We start from the raw sequence: 18,157 nt of genomic DNA on the forward strand, positions 1-18,157 counted from the left end.
TGATGAACTTGACTGTTTTTTGCATTTTAATTGTTTTGATGTGTAAGCACTCTATTACCAGCCTATGGTTAGGTAAGATTTTTTACTTTAGAGCTAAATCTACCTCACCGAGAACCCCAGAACTATTTGCTGGAATGGTAGATTATTTGTCCCTACATCTCAGTGAGTGGGAAACTTTTTCCCCCACTCATAGATCCTTTTACTCTTTTTATGGGCGTCATTTTTAAGACTCTCCATAGTGTCCCTTTCATTGTATCCTCTTCGACAACTTTTGGTATATACATTTGTAATTGTTACAGGATTGCCCTTTAGGCTCCCCTTTTACTTTCTCTGGCTAACCTTGTGAGAACTACTGTTCCCAAGGGTATAGAAGATATTTCTATCCCTTCTATGTTTTCTTAAGTGAAAACCAGCACACCCCCACCTTATGTGGAGTGCTGGGGAGATACAATGTATCCCCTTTCTCACTAACAATTCTGTTACAGGGACAAGCTTATCTTTAATGGCTGGTGGCAGTGAACCTTTTTTACAAATTCGATGCACCTTTACCGGGGGCTGTTTTCACAGCTGCGCTGAAGGCACCCAAGCGTGCCCCTTTTACCAAAATAGCTCAGTCTTCTTTTTTGCCATTTTATGTTCTTAGTCCTTTCTTGTTCCTTCCCCTAGCCTCCAGGGTGGGAACATCTATTGTGTTAACTGTAACTTTGGCAGGAGACCTCGGTCAAGCCCGCCCAGGCTCCAGAGTCTCTGTGAAGGCAGGAAGCGAGGGAAGGGCTGCCACCCCCACCCCAATCCCCATCCCCAACCAAGTTTGAACGTTGCATGCCTGTGTGATTGGCCGGTTCCCGCATAAAGTCCAATCCTGGAAGCTGAAGAGGTAGTCAACCACTGGAGCTGAAACTGAAGAGAAAGATGAATAAAATACGTCTGTAGCGATTTCCAGTGACCAGAGAGCCTGCTGCGTTACCGAAGCCTGCTGTAACCCTTCCTTCCAATCGACCTGGGGTCCCGAAAAGGAGGGCCCTAAACCAGGGCCTGGTGAGAACCGGTAGACTCAAGAAGACCTGCATTTTGAGCCATCCCACGCTGTGCTGTGGCCTTGCGGGGCTGCAATACCCCAATACCCTGGGACCTTGAGCCATTGTGTGGTGCGTGGTGTTCCGAATCAAGCTGAAACTTTGGTGGCCTCCCTCCTGGCTCTCCAGAGACGCGGTTTCAGCCCTTGAAGTCCCCTCACCAGAGTGGTGCACCAGATTAGCAACGCAAATCCAATCGGCGATATTCAGTCTTCTTCTGGCTCCTGAAAAGGGGTGCCGAAACCATAGCGTCACATCTAGTCGTGAAGAAACTCTTGCCTGGAGCCTTCCCCATTAATTCCCCAAAGTCCTGTGGCTCGGTGGTAGGGTCGTCATCTTTCAATTTAAGCACGCTTGTACATTAGGATACAAATCACACATATTCCTTTGACTCCCTGGTTCACAGAACATTGTGGTCATATGATTCTTTCACTTTCTGATACTAAACACGGCTTCCCCAGCCTTCTGTGAGTGGCCGGAAATGTAAGGTGGACAACTTTGTGAAGATTTTTCAAAAGATGGCATTATTAACTAAAAAAGGGTTGGATAAATGCTACGCTGACGAGGATTCCCCTTCCTAAAATTGACTAAAAGGAAACACTTAACAAAAGGATTCTATCCCTCACACATATACATACAATAACTCAACAAGATGATGTATGGCAGTTGTAAGGAAGGCATGGTATCAACAGTAAGACAGACACAAGTGACCACAGTTTAAGGGCGTTTACTGAACTTCAAAAAGGGTTTGAAAAACCCCTATGTAATCCGAAATCTACTGATATGACCATCAAATAATAATAACACAGTCCTAGTGGTGTCTTGTCAAAATAAAAGGGCTTATACTAATAAACCTATTGCCAATCCTTACCTCTAAATACAAATAGTGTGGAAACAGCGTTACGAAAAGGAGGTGCTCACAAAATGATATGTAAGCATGTTCAGGCCGTTGGCCTCTCTTCCCCACGTTTTCGACACAGGACAATGCTGTACACTCGAGCTTAGCACAGTCACTGGCTTCTCTAGCACGACAATACAGTTTAATCATTAGTATCAGGGCCTTCCGTGCCCAAGTCTCTTTGCCTTTCAAAGTCCCTTCTTTCAGAGGGCCTGATACGACAAACAAACAATACGTTCTTTCCCTCTTAGGATTTCATAAGTACTCAATTTCATAGGCGATTCACTATTTCACCTCGGATCCTCTTTATCACAATGTTCAATTAGTCTCCCTCTGCCGGGATCGGACCAATTTCATTTAATGTGTCATCAACTTTCGTTACGCTATTAAAATCGAAGACTTTCGAATGTGCACAGGGGTTTACTTGACCCGTTGCAGGACCACTTTGATTTCACAATTCTTTATCACTCTTTCACTTTTGCCACCTTTCAGTTGGATACCTCACAGACTTTCGAATGAGCACCCACGCGGTGCAGGACCGCTCTTCTCTAAGGTATTGTATCTTGGCTTCAAAGTTCAATCGCTCATCTGTTCAATTTTGGTCACGTCTTATCACATATGCTTCATACGCTGTTCGCTTCAGCTTTCACTATACATTGTTGCCGCTTGCAACTGTCACGGCTCGCTCCCTTCGCTCCCGTTCCCGTCACTTGGGGGCATGTTTTTTTTTTTTTTTCCCTACTGGCCATTTCCTCCGAACCTTATGCTACAGTGCTGTGATGAATTGGGAGCGCTAAAACCTTATTTTCCAAGTTACTTCCCTTCCGGATCCATTCCTGGTTTTTGGCAGCCAGCATGCTTCTTTAATCTAATGACTATGCTTCCCAGAATGCCTGGCTCACTGCCTCACCTCCTACCTTGCAGGACAAGGTTGGGTGGAGGATAGGCAATACCTGTGGCTGCAGGTGCAGCAGGCGGCACACCTGAGGGGTGTGCTCGTTAAGCAGCTTTAAAAGCCTCAGTTTACTTCAGTCCAGCGCTGGTCATTGTTGCAGTGTTCCTGTTGTGACTGGTCCCTTGTTCCTAGCTTTTGTGCCTAGTTCCTAGTTCTTGTTCCTCTGCCCTGGATTTCGAATTTATGTGCTTAATTGATTTCTGCTTTCTGGATTTCCCTTTCTGTCTTCCTCTGTCTGCAGGCAGCCTTTCTCTGTGCTTTACCCTTTGATGCTGCCCAATTTGCCTGTGTTCTCTGTTTCTTTGAAGCTGTCCTTTGCTACTGAAAAACTTGATGCATTAGTCTTTCCCTTTATAGATTTAGCTTCCTGCCTTTTCTCCTTGGATGGGTGGGAAAGGTTTCCTTTTGTGATATCATTTTCCCTGCTCCTGATCCTTACTTTCTATTGGGATCCATTCCATGTTTTCCATTGCACTTCTGCATTTATTTCCCATTGATTATTAGGTGTGGGGTGCTGTTGTAACTAGTCCCAGTGTGAATGCCCTTTGTTTTTCCTCACTATTCTATAATCACTATTCCTACTTGCCCCTTGAGTAGGGTCTTATGTATTTAGTTTTCCTACACCCATTGCTGTTATAGCCTTCAGGGTCCCTGTTTGATCAACTGGGTTTGTGGGTTTACTGACATTCAAGTGGTCTTTCCGGTCCTCGTGAGTACTGTTTCTAAGGTCCTTATTCAGTATCATCCAGAGTGTCAGCTCACAGATCCTGTCCTTGCTGGCCCTCTACGTGGGCTTAGCGCTGTCAGTATCTGTAATAGCATAGTGGGTAAGGAGTTTGCCGACTTTCCTTTCAGTCATAAGGAGGTTCTAAGTGCTTACCCCACATCCCTTTTCATATATTGGTATTATTGTTTCACTCTATTTGCACTCCTGGGTTTTAGTATACAAGAGTCTTGGGTATTGTATGCACGTTGTTAGATTCAAAGTTGTTCACTGTGTGATTTCGTGCACATTTCCCTTGCCATATTCATTGCCTTCTTCCTTTCTTAACAGAATGACCAGCCGTTATTCCCGTTTGAATATGGCCAGTTTAAGAAAGAAAGGCAGCAAGGCCACTAACAAGTTTGTACAGAAGGCTTCCCTTAACTTTACCTGTGACAATCAAATCACTGATCCTGACTTAAATGAACTCCTTGTTACAAATGGGTATTTACGTGCAAAGTATTTTTCCCACAGGATGGCCCATCGTACATTGCCTGATCCTAGTTCTGTCTTTAATTTTGATCCAGATTCTATGTCCGCACAAGCCTTAGCAGCGGAAAACAACACACTGCTAGATTTACTACACACGAGTACGTCTGTTGTTGAACCCCATGATTCCGGTTGTGCTTTACCTCAGATTGAACAGTTTCATGATTCAAACATAAAAAATGGAGGGGTTCCTTGCATATCTTCTGTTTTCAGCCCTCAGTCTACTGCTTACTCCTCTGCACAAGTACTTACTGTAGTCCCTAATGCCAAGAGGTCTGATGTCAGTAGTCTGCTTAAGGGAAACACAGACCAAGTCGGTAAGAGAGAGTATAGATCACAAAACTTGCAAGCAGTAAATGACAATGTACAATCAGTGCACATCCGGATGGCTAGGGCAGGATCCAGCCCTGATGCCACCGTGCCTTCCCCTGTGCCTACTGATAGGGATGTACAGTTAAGGCGGGGCATGCTAAAAGCTGAACTTGAGGAGTTAAAACAAGAATACATTACTTTACAAGAGGAGAATAAAACCTTACAGTCTTTTCTGAATACACCTCAAACTTTATCCGTTGATGAAGTTAATACTGTTCAGTCCCTGAGTGCGGAGGTTTTTGTAGGTCATGATACTTGTCAATATGTAAAATCTATTGGGAGTGAAAGTCTTTTTTCTAGCACAGCCCTTATTCAGGGCACAGGTTCTGACAATTGTCCTACCGTTTGTCAGGAATTGCCGTTAGCTGAAGATTTACAAGCCACTCCTCTACCTAAGATTTCCTGTGTAGCAGTTTGTCATAATTCTGAGCTTGAACACATACATGCTTCTGATTCCCAAACACAATCCGCAATGGTGGCATACACAGAATCAGTCACTACTGTAGGCTTAGGTTCTGCCCTTGATCTAGCTGCTGAGACTGAAGTAGACATTCAAGCTGATGTGGAAAACGATGCTACCTCTGTGTTCGCTCCTCCTTCTGGCAATTTTTGTCACAATGAACAGTCAAAGACAGTACAGAATTCATGTTTTGATGGACTCATTCCACAGTATACTGAACCAAAGACCCGGCAGGCAATTCCTGAACTGTTGAGTGTTAATATGCCACTTTCAGAAGCTAAGACAGAGGAATGGACATTTGACGAAATCCTGATTAACATGGTGATTCCTCTGGTTGATTTCGACTTCTACAAAGGAAGAGACTCTGTGTCATCCACTAAGGAGAGGGACGGCAGGGGTACAGCTCAGTCTTTGGTTACTGGTGCCAAGGAGTCAGCCGCCCTAAAGGTGCTTTCCATTCCTGAGCAACAAATGTGTCTGTTGACTTCAAGGTCTTTAGTCTGTCCTCCTACAACCATTGACTCTTCGATTATCCAGTCCACAGCTCTGCAGTCATCGTTGTCAAACCTGTCTTCAATCAATGAACACTTGCTATGTCTGCCAGTCACTCAAGAGCCTTCACCATGTACGTGGTCAGAGCCAAAGACCTTGACAAGTTTGTCTTCAGCTAACGAGACGGCTCTAGCTTGCATGCCCTCAGCCTCAGAATTTCCTCTGGCATGCCTGTTTTCGGCTACAGTGACTCATCCAGCGGATTATCCTTCAGCCATGGAGCCTCCGGTAGCACACCCATCTTCGGTCCCAGAGCCTACTGCTAGTTTGGCTTCAGTTCATGAGAGACCTGTATCCTGCTCAGCCTCGCTGCCAATATCGGAGGTGCACCTGTCTACTCTGTCTGATCATGTTGCATATTCTTCTACTTCAGAGTTACCTCCTGAATCCCAACCATTTATTACGCATTAACGTCCAGCCTGCCCTTCTTATGCTTCTGGAGGATCACCAGAAGGCCTGCCTTTTACACAAGCTGATTCTCCCAACTGCTTGACTGTAGAATCAGCGCCTCCCGAATATGCAACATCTGAGTCTGAGACTTCTGCCAGCTCTCTCTTCAGAAACATCAAGCTGGATCACGACTCGGGAGGGCCTTACATGCAAGGCCGTTGGACTTGCCTGGAGTGTTACGAGAGGTAGACGGATATCATCCGCCATGGCCCAGTCACCGAACAAGTAGCTGACCAAGATAACGGGCTGGACGGTTCGCATTTGAGGGCCGGTTTGGATCAGCCACTTGACCGCTTTTTTGTTGCCGGATCCCACATGAGCCCGAGGGAGGGGACGGAGACGGCCCCCCAGCTGCTGCACCATCCGGGTGCTAGTAGCCAAAGGAAGGGTATAACTGCTGCAGTTCAAGATGTGCCTGTTATTGCTCCTGCTGCGAGTGTGCCTGATGTACCAAGTTCTGCGTCTATCACTCCTATCGGTATGCCAAACGTCCCTGCGGTTGTATCCCACGTGCAACAAGGTGGTTACATGACTGACACCAGGAGTGCCAGCCTCGTACAACCCATTGGACTTCCCCCAAGGCGTGGAACAGATGCAGTCGAACCTTGGTCACCCTCAATCACAGGCCTTTAACCAGATGGATGATGGGAGAAGATCCGAACCTCTACCTCGACCGCCACCTTCTTTTTCTGAACATGAACATTTCCTGAAACCTGCTATTTTCTCACCTCCTGTGTGTCCGCACTCAGCAGGGAGGCTACCAGAGCATCCACCATTGTCTAAAGCATGTTGCACCAGCCTGCCTCCCTCCTCAATGATGTATGAGTGTTCGCTCCCAGAGACTGAGCTTCCTGGACCTTCCAACTCTGCTTCGGGTCCTGCAAGTCCTTCATGCCTTTCTTCGACCCATGAGTCTCTTCCTCACCGAAAACCTGCCTATGGCTCTTCTAGACTGCGGCCTGATTCTATTCATTCCAGTACCTCTGCTTTTGCCCACGGGTCATCGTTTCCGTCAGTGCCACCTCCGAAGGCAAAGCGCTCCTGTCATGGAAGGAAGATGTTTTGTGCGGGTGACGGCCGCCTGGAGTCGGCCGTGGGAGGGGGTATAGTGTCACGGCTCGCTCCCTTCGCTCCCGTCACTTGGGGGCATGTTTTGTTTTTTTTTCCCTACTGGCCATTTCCTCCGAACCTTATGCTACAGTGCTGTGATGAATTGGGAGCGCTAAAACCTTATTTTCCAAGTTACTTCCCTTCCGGATCCATTCCTGGTTTTTGGCAGCCAGCATGCTTCTTTAATCTAATGACTATGCTTCCCAGAATGCCTGGCTCACTGCCTCATCTCCTCCCTTGCAGGACAAGGTTGGGTGGAGGATAGGCAACACCTGTGGCTGCAGGTGCAGCAGGCGGCACACCTGAGGGGTGTGCTCGTTAAGCAGCTTTAAAAGCCTCAGTTTACTTCAGTCCAGCGCTGGTCATTGTTGCAGTGTTCCTGTTGTGACTGGTCCCTTGTTCCTGGTTCCTAGCTTTTGTGCCTAGTTACTAGTTCCCGTTTCTTGTTCCTCTGCTCTGGATTTCGAATTTATGTGCTTAATTGATTTCTGCTTTCTGGATTTCCCTTTCTGTCTTCCTCTGTCTGCAGGCAGCCTTTCTCTGTGCTTTACCCTTTGATGCTGCCCAATTTGCCTGTGTTCTCTGTTTCTTTGAAGCTGTCCTTTGCTACTGAAAAACTTGATGCATTAGTCTTTCCCTTTATAGATTTAGCTTCCTGCCTTTTCTCCTTGGATGGGTGGGAAAGGTTTCCTTTTGTGATATCATTTTCCCTGCTCCTGATCCTTACTTTCTATTGGGATCCATTCCATGTTTTCCATTGCACTTCTGCATTTATTTCCCATTGATTATTAGGTGTGGGGTGCTGTTGTAACTAGTCCCAGTGTGAATGCCCTTTGTTTTTCCTCACTATTCTATAATCACTATTCCTACTTGCCCCTTGACTAGGGTCTTATGTATTTAGTTTTCCTACACCCATTGCTGTTATAGCCTTCAGGGTCCCTGTTTGATCAACTGGGTTTGTGGGTTTACTGACATTCAAGTGGTCTTTCCGGTCCTCGTGAGTACTGTTTAAGGTCCTTATTCAGTATCATCCAGAGTGTCAGCTCACAGATCCTGTCCTTGCTTGCCCTCTACGTGGGCTTAGCGTTGTCAGTATCTGTAATAGCATAGTGGGTAAGGAGTTTGCCGACTTTCCTTTCAGTCATAAGGAGGTTCTAAGTGCTTACCGCACATCCCTTTTCATATATTGGTATTATTGTTTCACTCTATTTGCACTCCTGGGTTTTAGTATACACGAGTCTTGGGTATTGTATGCACGTTGTTAGATTCAAAGTTGTTCACTGTGTGATTTCGTGCACATTTCCCTTGCCTTCTTCCTTTCTTAACAGCAACCTTGGCTTCAACACAGCCTGCTCTGGTATCAGGCTCCCGAACTCACCGGCTGGGCAGACTTCACTGGCGCTGCTTTGTTGTAGGAGCCAAGGACAGTACCAGAGCGGCAAGCGATTCTACCCCACCTTGACTATCGACAAAGGAGAGCCCCGGGTACCTATGACACACAAAGTAGGATTCTTGAGCCTTGATTTCTGGTCTTACGTTTTCTATTCTCGAAAGTTCATGAAAGTAACGGTCTCTCGTTGAAAAGGTCAAGGGCACGCACTTCCTTCCTTCCGATCCCATTCGGTTTTGCCATCTATCGCCTTGTATTAAACTGTCATCTTGGAACTGCTGCTTCCTTGTGTGCTTTGCCTCGCTCAGAGTGTGCTCTCGTGCTCCACCTTTTATTCGTGTGGGGAAGTTTAATGGAAGTCAGGTGTGTGTAATGGTCAGCAACTACTTGGCCCTGCCATTGGGACAGGTCAGGTATATGGCTCAGATGTTAGTCCGTTTTCTCTCATAGTGAGCTGTCCGTGAAAACGAGTTTGTTTTGGGAAAGGGGGCGTGAGGGGTTGAGTACCTAAGTATCCTACCTGGTAGGATGGGGTAGGGTGTTACAGGGAAGGGGATACCGCATCTCGCCATCCGGTGTCCAACTCCCACTCCCCAAAGACCCCTCATTCAGGTGATCCTCCCGCACTGGTCCACTGCAGGATCTGGATCTGAAAGTGATGGCTTTGTGCTGGCCACCTAGGTGACGGATCCCTGGGGACTAGCGGGTGAGACACTTTCAGGTTTCTCACACAGTACACATATAGCAAATGTAATAGTTATGTTCACAGCCTGGTAACCGTCTCTCCTTATAAACTGGGTGAATTCCCCATTCCCAGTTTTCTACAGGATTATATTCAACAGTTCCGTAAGGCTAAGGAAATCCAGTTTTATTTTTTAAAGTCCCAATTCAGTAGTTTTGATTCCAAGTTGACAACAAAAGTTCCAACTTCAATTTCACCAACAGTTCAAAATTGTCCAAAAAGGGTTTTCCTGTTTCCACTTGTAACAAAGCGCTCAAAACAACTTCTTCTTACAAACCAAGAATAAGTCCACAGTTCATTAGGATGAACAACAATGTCTGCCAGGATAATTCTGCAGCAGTTCAATAGCCACTGATTTAACAATGTTCGATGATTCTGCAACAGTTCACACAAAACTTGCTTCAGCAATATTAATGCCAGGATGATTCTCTAACAGTTCCCATGAGCATCTTAATGGTTCTGCAACGTCTTCAAAACCTTTAACCACATCACAGTACTTCAATAACTTCTACCTATCCACTCACCTGCTAGGCCTACTACTACAGAGTTCTCTGCCCTGATGTACTCTCCTGCAAGGACAGACTACTAACTAAAAGTACTTCTGTGGTAAAGGTTAAAAACAAATAGCAATGTCTTGCTCCGCAACATGTTGTAATGATGTCCAGAAAGCTCTCCTGGATAAAACAGCAGGTCTACAAACCAAGATAAAGGTCAAATTACCCACTATCAACACCTCCTCCCAAATCACAATCATCGCCCCCTCCTGCAGGCCATGCCCCTTTTCAGCTTCCACCCAGTCACAGTGCCAGAGGTCGCTGACATCCTTAAGGGTTTTAAACCTTCCAAATGTAAAGCAGACATGTGCCCGGCACCCCTCATCAAAGCATGCATAGACCTCCTAATGTCGCAGATTACAGAGATTATTAATGCCTCGTTTGCATCCTGCTCTGTCCCACGCTCGCTAAAAGAATCATGGATTTTGCCACTTCTCAAGAAACCCTCTCTCAATACCTCGATCCCCTCCAATTATCAGTCCATCACCACAGTTCCATTCCTCCTGCGGATCATAGACTGCGTCGCCTATCTCCAAATTCAACAACACCTCGAACACCACCACATCCTAAACCCACATCAATCAGGTTTCCGCACTGGCCAGGGAACCGAGTCGGCACTCATGTTGATATTTATTCTATTTTATTTTATTTGTATCGCGCTCATACACATGTGTTTCAGAGCGCGACAAGGCAAGGGAGGGGCACAAGGGAGAACAAAAACAACGATCTTACCAGGCACAGTGACATTGAGAACGCGCAAGTGCAGGGGAGAGGGAAGGGGGAAAGTGCAGAAGGAGGAGGTGGAAAGTGCTGATCATAGGAATAAACAACAAGTGGTAGTGCAGCCAGCAAGGGACCAGTGCTAGGTTTAAGGCACAGACAGGCGGTGTCTAATAAGTTTAAAAAAAGGTAGCAGGGGCCCCTCTCTCGAAAGAACATGGCATGATAATCTGTTCAGTGGTTTTTAACCACTTTGAGAGTTCGCAGCAATCTGCTTTTTGCTCACTGTACCTTTCAGGCACAGCTCCACCTCACTGATGAGGCCCAACAAGGCTGAAACACGTGTATGGGGTTGCTGTTGGTACGCTTGTTCAGTTCAGGTTATCATGCCAAGTTCTTTCGAGAGAGGGTTGCCTGCTAGGCTTTTTTGTGTCTAATAAGTGCAGAAAAAAGGGGGGACTGTAGGGTTACAGATAGAGACCCAAGTGCAAGGGTTGCAGAAGGCAGTGCGGGTGAGTGGCAAGGTGGGCAAATACCTCGGCCCAAAATCAGAGGGTAACCAGGTGCACAATGCCAAAGCAGAACAGATCAGCAGACAGGAGGAGGAGAGAAGGCAGAAGCAAAGAGGAAGGTCTTTAGGTGCTTCCGGAACTGGATTTTTAAGTTGAACTCTTTGAATCAGACTTTTCTTAGTTTCATTCAGGTAGGGTAACCCCACCTTAGTAGAGGGCAAATTAGGCCTTCTACCAGTCTGACATTTAAGTTAATAAATATCTTTTATTTGAACTTTGAATCTGTCTTGCTTCATGATCCCGTCACAGCATCCTGTTGTGCTTGTTGAAGATCCTCCAAGTTGCAAGGATGCATTTGGAGCAGCGACAGTTGCAGCAAGGTAACCCAGGAGAGAGTTGTTCAGTCCACCGGTTGGTCCAGAGACACTTCTGAAGGTTACATGTGATTTCATTGAATGAAAAAACGACTAAAGAAATTTAAAACAAATTAAAAGCAAATAAAATAACTATTTGTGCTTTCATTATTTTAGGGGTATGCCTCTCAAAGCCCAACCCCCTTTTTCCTTGTAATACTTTTCCCCCACCGCCCCCCAAACCACTATTCCCACTCCCAAAGCCATTTTTATTTTTTTTCCAAAATTAGCTATTTTGGTATTGGTTGTTTTTTCATTCGTTGAAATTTCATTAGTTGTTTTCTATTCTATATAATCACTTCATACCACATTCCGAAGGCTCAGAAGGTATGGATCCTCGAGCAGGGTAGAGACTGGTTGTTCCCACCGGTCCAGGGGTCGAAGCAACAACAAGGGTCTTCTTGAGATCAGGCAAAGGAGCAGGACTTCACCTGGACTTGAGGCGAGTTGGCGCTGGTCAGCTGCTGGGGTCATCCTTGGGTCGTTAACAGGCTGCTCTTCTTCGTAGAGGATGTGGTTCCAACGATCTCTCAAATGGCTGCAGGAGCCCTGCTTATAGCCAAGATTTGGGATGGGAGCTCGCCCAAGCACACCAATGGTAAGGAACTGCACAATTCAAATTGGCAGTTGCTATCCAATCACGGATAGCCACTGGTCATCATATTTGCCCAGCAACAGAAATTCAGTCGCCAGGATTTGTATTGGTACCAGACAGTCCAAGCCCCCACATCCAGGTTCACACGAAAACCTTGTGGCACATCCATCTTCTGATCTAGCCACTATTAGGAGCCCTTTGAGGTAAGTGGAAAAGTGCGCAAGTAAAAGGTTACAAACAAAGTAGAAAAAAATACACGCCGTCACATTTCGTCCTAGGCTCATTCTAAAAGTAATCAAAAAGCAATTGTACAAAACAGTAATAAAGATACAAAGTATCCGAACTTCACTTTAAGTTGATCTGTGCAATTTTAACAAAGAGACTTATCAGTTTCCCTCTGAAGAATGAGCAAAAAGACAAGGCTTTACTTCCCTCTAAAAAACCGTCATCACAGGGTTCAAAACAGCAAAAATAAAGGGCATCCCATAGACTTCTATGGGAGGAAAGCAGCAAAAATAAAATCTTTCCTAAGATGTTCCATTACACAAGATTTTTCTTCTGAGAGTTTCTGTTGGAGCCATCTAGTTTAAAGCCAAGTTAATTTACTTAGGAATGTTGTGGAGTACTTCATCCAGGATGTTTGATAGTGGGACCGATGTGGGGATTGGTTTGTGTAAATGCAGTACTTCCACAAGGTATTGTTTTGCACTCCTTTCCTGGGTCTGGCCAGGGTCAGAGGAGCCAAGGAAGGTTCTGCACTGGCAGAGCGTCTGAGGATTGTGAAAGGGAAGAGTAAGTGGTCTGCACATGGCGGGTGGACTGGGAGCAGTCTGTGGCAATGTCACAATGGCAGAAATCTATGTTGAGCATGTGGCGTGGTTATATGGGTAGCACCCTTCTTTAGTTGTTTGAGATGTTATGCAGCAAGGTTAGCTGTGAGGGATTTTGTGATGGAATTGTCATATTTCTCAAGCCAAACGTTGAAGTCGCTCAGTACTGTCAGATGCTGGCGGTCAAGAGATAGGTTGGCAGGTGTCAGTTCCCAGCATAAAGCTATATATCACCATTAAATAAATGGCAAAAAGCAGCAGGACAAGAAACATATTTGGAGCCTAGCCAAAAATGGCAGTAACTGGCATATAATGACTGTATATTGTCACACGATGGCAGCATGACAGCACTTGGGCACACCAGGCTGCACCTCGCTGTGCAAGAATTTACTTAGCCACATAATCTCTAGTACCCTTCACCTGTGTGAACAACTAATTGAGCCCTAGTTTAGAAGACATGCTTACTCCAGTGCCCTCCAACAGAAGCACCAGCCAAATCTTCACAAGCACTGTGATGCAGGGAAATCAAGTTACTACTGCAGTACCACAAAATCTGGTAAACTGCAAGCCAGGAGTGATGCTGCCAAAGCAGGCAGCTGGTTCACTATCTACCACATGTGGCTCCCTCGATCAAGCCCCAATTTTTTTAAGACGACCCAGCTACTAATCACATAATATACTCCTGACTTCTTGCAGAGGTTAATGCTCACATCACTACCAAGCTCTTCCTGACCATCAAGAGAGACCCAAAAAAAGTAAAAAAAAGACCTTCCACATCTCAAATATGATCATGATTTGGAAACCGAAGACTATGATACAGGGAGGACTCAAAACACTCAGGCTACCCCAAATAGAACATCAACCAGGATTTGCTTTTCGGGTGCTACATGGAAGAGTTAAGACTGTACAAGTTTGCATAGCAGGTCCTTTAAGTCTCCATGCAAATGCAACACAGCTCCCAATCAGTTTACCTTTTCTAGCCGCGGCTTCTTTTCTTAGCTTTCTGAGCTTTTCCAGGGCCCGCAGGACAGATACCATCCTCTTAGTATCGCCCTGTTTTTTCAAGACTTCAGAAAGAACACTGTCTGCGGCAGCTTTCACTTCACGTTCCTAAAGAAAGAAACAAATTAGATCTGCAACATTACGAAGGGTATTTTATAACAAGGGAAAATCATGCTTGTAATGAATTTGCTCAGACGATTTCGGACCCTAGCCCCTTTATCTCCTCCCGGACAAATATACCAGATCTAAACTGAATCAGCAGAGTTCAAGTCATTGGATCTATTCAGAATTCTAAACACTAACTTTTTTTGGTGATGCTTCAGTGAATGAAAATACAATGAGCGGAGTATCACACATAAACCTAACTGTGCAAACACAAAAACGGCACAGCCAACAAGTGACCTGGCATTCGCTTCGCTCTATGGTGAAAAGTTCTTTCAAAATGATTTGAGTAAAGTGCATACTGATTCATTTCTAGCAAAACAAGCTTTGGTTTGGGGGCGACGTTTTCCCTTTTGTTGCGTCCTGCCATGAAACGGAAGCATGCAAGGATGGCATGACCAACTCCAAATCTGTAAGATATGCCTCCCAGCAGCGCTATGGATAATCGAAGTACCAGCCACTTTTACTACATAGACCCAGGCAAGTGCTCAACATACAAAATAGGGAGTAGAAAGGCTCCCAATAGAAAATGGGAAACATTGACCACAGAGGATACTCACTCTCCCCCCCTCCCCCCCATCTCACGCAGCCCAGCTGATATTTTCCATCAGTGCCCCGGGAAGAGGAGCCTTATCAGAGTAAGAAGCTTTAAAAAGGTACAAATGTGGCTTCTGATTTGCATAAACTGTGAGGTGCAAAAAAAGTATTAATTACAAAAAGATACCCGTTTTGGAGTTAACATATGCTTTTACTCACCTGAAAAAGAGTCGCAATGGGAATGAGAATTACTTAGTTATCCCCATTTGAAAAATAATGCATTTCCAACTTCAAAAAAAGAGTGAGTAAAATACTCCAGTTTCAAAACCTTACTGGAGCTCTTCTTGCCAGAGTACAGTAAATGTACCTTTTCAGAATGGAAAAGATATGCTAAAAAAAAAAAAAATCTCTTCGAATATTTATCTGTACTTTGTATTTTACTAATTGAGGGAACGGGTGTTTCAAACAAACAGGTAAAAAGAGATTGACGGTCGGCAAGCCAGGACGGAAAGATGGTTACTGGCCATTGGATGCTGGGGTGAGAATGTTAGAGACCACCGACAGGGCAATCACAAAACAGAACTGGCTACTAACAAGTGAGCTTGTACAGTATGGGAAAGAGAAGAATGGTCTGGGAGGAAAAGTAATCACCTTCCTAGTTAAGAAGGTGGCTCGTTTGTGCAGAATTCCTTGAGTGGACAGTAGTAGAGTTTTTGATACTGTGGCGAGTCAGAATCAGGAAACAAGAATGAATTTTGTGTAGCATAGTTCTTTTATTGGATCACAAAACCCTGTACTATCTCTATACTTTTCAGTCCTCCTGAAAGCAGGAGTCCAGAAAAGGGTGCCTGTCAGGATGTTTTACAAAAATTATCGAAGACTACCGTCTAGAAAAACCTATCCTAACCGGATTCCTATCCCTACCACTTATACAACAGAACCCAACTTAACCACGAGTATCCTAAGGGTATTCTACCCAAACAATGGAATGGTTTCCAACCCCACCTTTAAGTCTCTGTATTGGGAAAAGGGGCTTCGGTCTCGAAGCACAGTTCCACTCTGGCACCAGCAAATGTCTCTTCCCACTTCTACTCCTTGGATTACTAGTCAAACTTTTGGTTAATCTCTCTTTCTCCCTGATAGGTCGGGGACTTTGGCCTTTTGTCAGTGCTTCCCCCCTCTTTGGGAACTTCTTGGCTCATAAGCCCGGGCCAGATCAGCCCTTTTTCTCAAGGAACCCTCCTGGGATCATGGGGGTTTTCCACAACTCACTGTTTACTAGTTCTTAATCCTCCCTAGGGTCTCAGTTTTCACAACCATGCATGTGATTCGGTTTCTCCCAGAAATCCCTGGGGTTGGGTCTCCTATACCCAGTCATGAGTGCTTCTCTAGGTGGGCATTTTCAGCCGGTCAATGCAGCTTCTCTGCTCTGGTTTCTTACGGAGGTTCCATGTGTGTCAGAGGCGATGCTGCCTTTAGTGCCTTTTTTCGCTACCGATTCGTCATGGCGCTGTTCTGCTTGAGCTTCCCTGCTGCTTCAGACCCTCTGGGACTGGGCTTCTCTGTTTATTGTCTTGGCAGGGGACCCGGACGTTACCTAGGCTTGCATTTGTGTTTGCCTGCCATGCTGGGTGTGTGCTCATCTCCTGTTGGGACTCCTCCCAGCAGGAGGTGTCTCTTTGTAAATCCCTTTGCTCGTCTCCAACTCTTCCGGGTACTCATACAGTGTGGTTCACAGCTGATAGCTCTCTTATCTTCCACACAACGAGGGGGTGGACTCTCTGCCCATTTTCCATCCGGGTTGAAGACAGTGCCTTAAAGGGGTCAAAAACCATAACAGGCACTGGTGTGTGAAATGGTAAGTCATTGTGCAAGTTAATTCCCATATAGCCCACAAACCCTGCGGATTCTAGGAACGAGGAAGATGTGATGAATCCTATATAGTCCTCAGGAAAACCCAGCCTAAAGTCTCCTCAGGTGGCCAGGGAAAGGCATACGCTTCCCGATCCTGACCCTGTGGGTGGTGCAAGCCGGGAGGATCACCTGGGAGGAGAAGGGCCGCAGGAAAACAGGAGGACTTCATGGGATGAGACGCGGTACTTGTCTACCTCAAGGAAGGGAATATCATTAATGCCAGCACATATAATGGCATGTTGTCGAAGAGAACGGTTACTCTCTCAAGCTAACTAACAGTTTAAGGGAAGACATTTATAACCAGTAATATACTGAGAGTGAGAAAAGCTCTTGCAAAATGTATAACACTCCCAGAAATAGGAAACCCTACGAGTCCCAGGAAAAACACGTAAAGAGGTCTTTAAAAATTACCAATTTAAATCGGGAAAATCCTCAGTCCTCTTTAAAACCCAAACTATCTTTTAATCCTTATGATACTCCTTTAAGGAATATGTTTAAGGAGAGAAAAGAACTTGGTGGGAAAAGTATATGAGAAAACGAACCTTTGTGTTGTGGACATAGAGTCCCAGAATTCCCAGCGAACTGGAATGAAGAAGAGGGCTGCAGAGGCACACGGTTGCAACGTGCAGCCCATTAAGGTTGATGACCCACACCGGAGGGTGGCTGAGAGGCATCAAATGCCCTCTAAATGTGCAGGCCATAAGACCAAGGCGGAAGAAGGTGAGGAAGCCGAAGCAGCAGCAGGAAGGCAGTAGTATTAGTAGTGTGTGGAGGAGCTTTGAAATCTCTGCGAAGCAGCAGAGGAAGAAATCACAGAAGAGCCAGGAGGCTGGGACTAGAGTGGCGAGAGAAATTGATGCCGGTGCTGGGAGGGTCATATGGGCTTGAGATTTCAGCTGAATCCAGACTCCCTTTTGAAAACCAAACTGATGTAAAACAAATGGATTGTGACGCATACCAAGCTGATGTAAACCAAAGCAGTTGGCATAAAGAGACTTTAAAGATCCCACCTGAAGGAGACGATAGTTATATATAGTGGGTAATAATAGACAACCACATGAAGGGGCAACATCTCGTGAAGGGAATCCAAACCAGTAGGGCCAAAGCAAAAAGAGGCGCACACCAAGGCAATTTATTAACAACCAGGGTTGTCTAAACCAATTGAAGATAACAGAGCATAGTGTGTGAAGAATATTGCCCAGGTGTAGAGAATGTTTTAAACCCACATTGCTAAAGCCAAAGAAGTGTGAAGGAGGGAAAGAGTTATCAACAGCATTTGGTTAACAAAACAAAGGTGGAACAAGATTGGCAGGAGGGCTGCCCTTCTGATAAGAGGTCCAGGAGGAAGGAAGCATTGCGTGTGGCAAACACTTAGATGCAGTAAACCGCATCAGTGTGATTCTGGTTTCCCTTGATGAATTACTCAAACCCAATACCGTAAAGCAGAAGACTGTTAAAACCTTTAAAGATGACCCATACCACAGAAGTATCTAGATCTGGTAACTTGGCCTGGCAAGGGATTATACCAGCTCTAAAACGTTGTACCAATTAGTTCTGTTCGGGCAGGGAGTATACCCAGTCAACTGTAATAGTTTGTCTTGGCTGGCAGGAGAGCATACCAGACCAAGAGATTCTGTAACCATTGGTTCTGTTCTGGCATG

The 18,157-nt window shown here is 45.5% G+C and overlaps 1 protein-coding gene across 1 annotated transcript in view; it reads right to left on the minus strand.

Annotated features, from left to right (window-relative positions):
- Window positions 1–18,157, minus strand: part of PDCD7 (programmed cell death 7) — a 129,124-nt gene that overhangs the window by 23,569 nt on the left and 87,398 nt on the right. Inside the window, exon 2 of the mRNA XM_069625092.1 lies at window positions 13,853–13,991. Within this exon, the coding sequence (XP_069481193.1) occupies window positions 13,853–13,991 (139 nt within the window). The remainder of the gene's footprint in view (window positions 1–13,852; window positions 13,992–18,157) is intronic.

This window comes from Ambystoma mexicanum, chromosome 11 (genome assembly GCF_040938575.1).
Source record: "Ambystoma mexicanum isolate Mex_15411 chromosome 11, UKY_AmexF1_1, whole genome shotgun sequence".
Lineage (NCBI taxonomy): Eukaryota > Metazoa > Chordata > Amphibia > Caudata > Ambystomatidae > Ambystoma > Ambystoma mexicanum.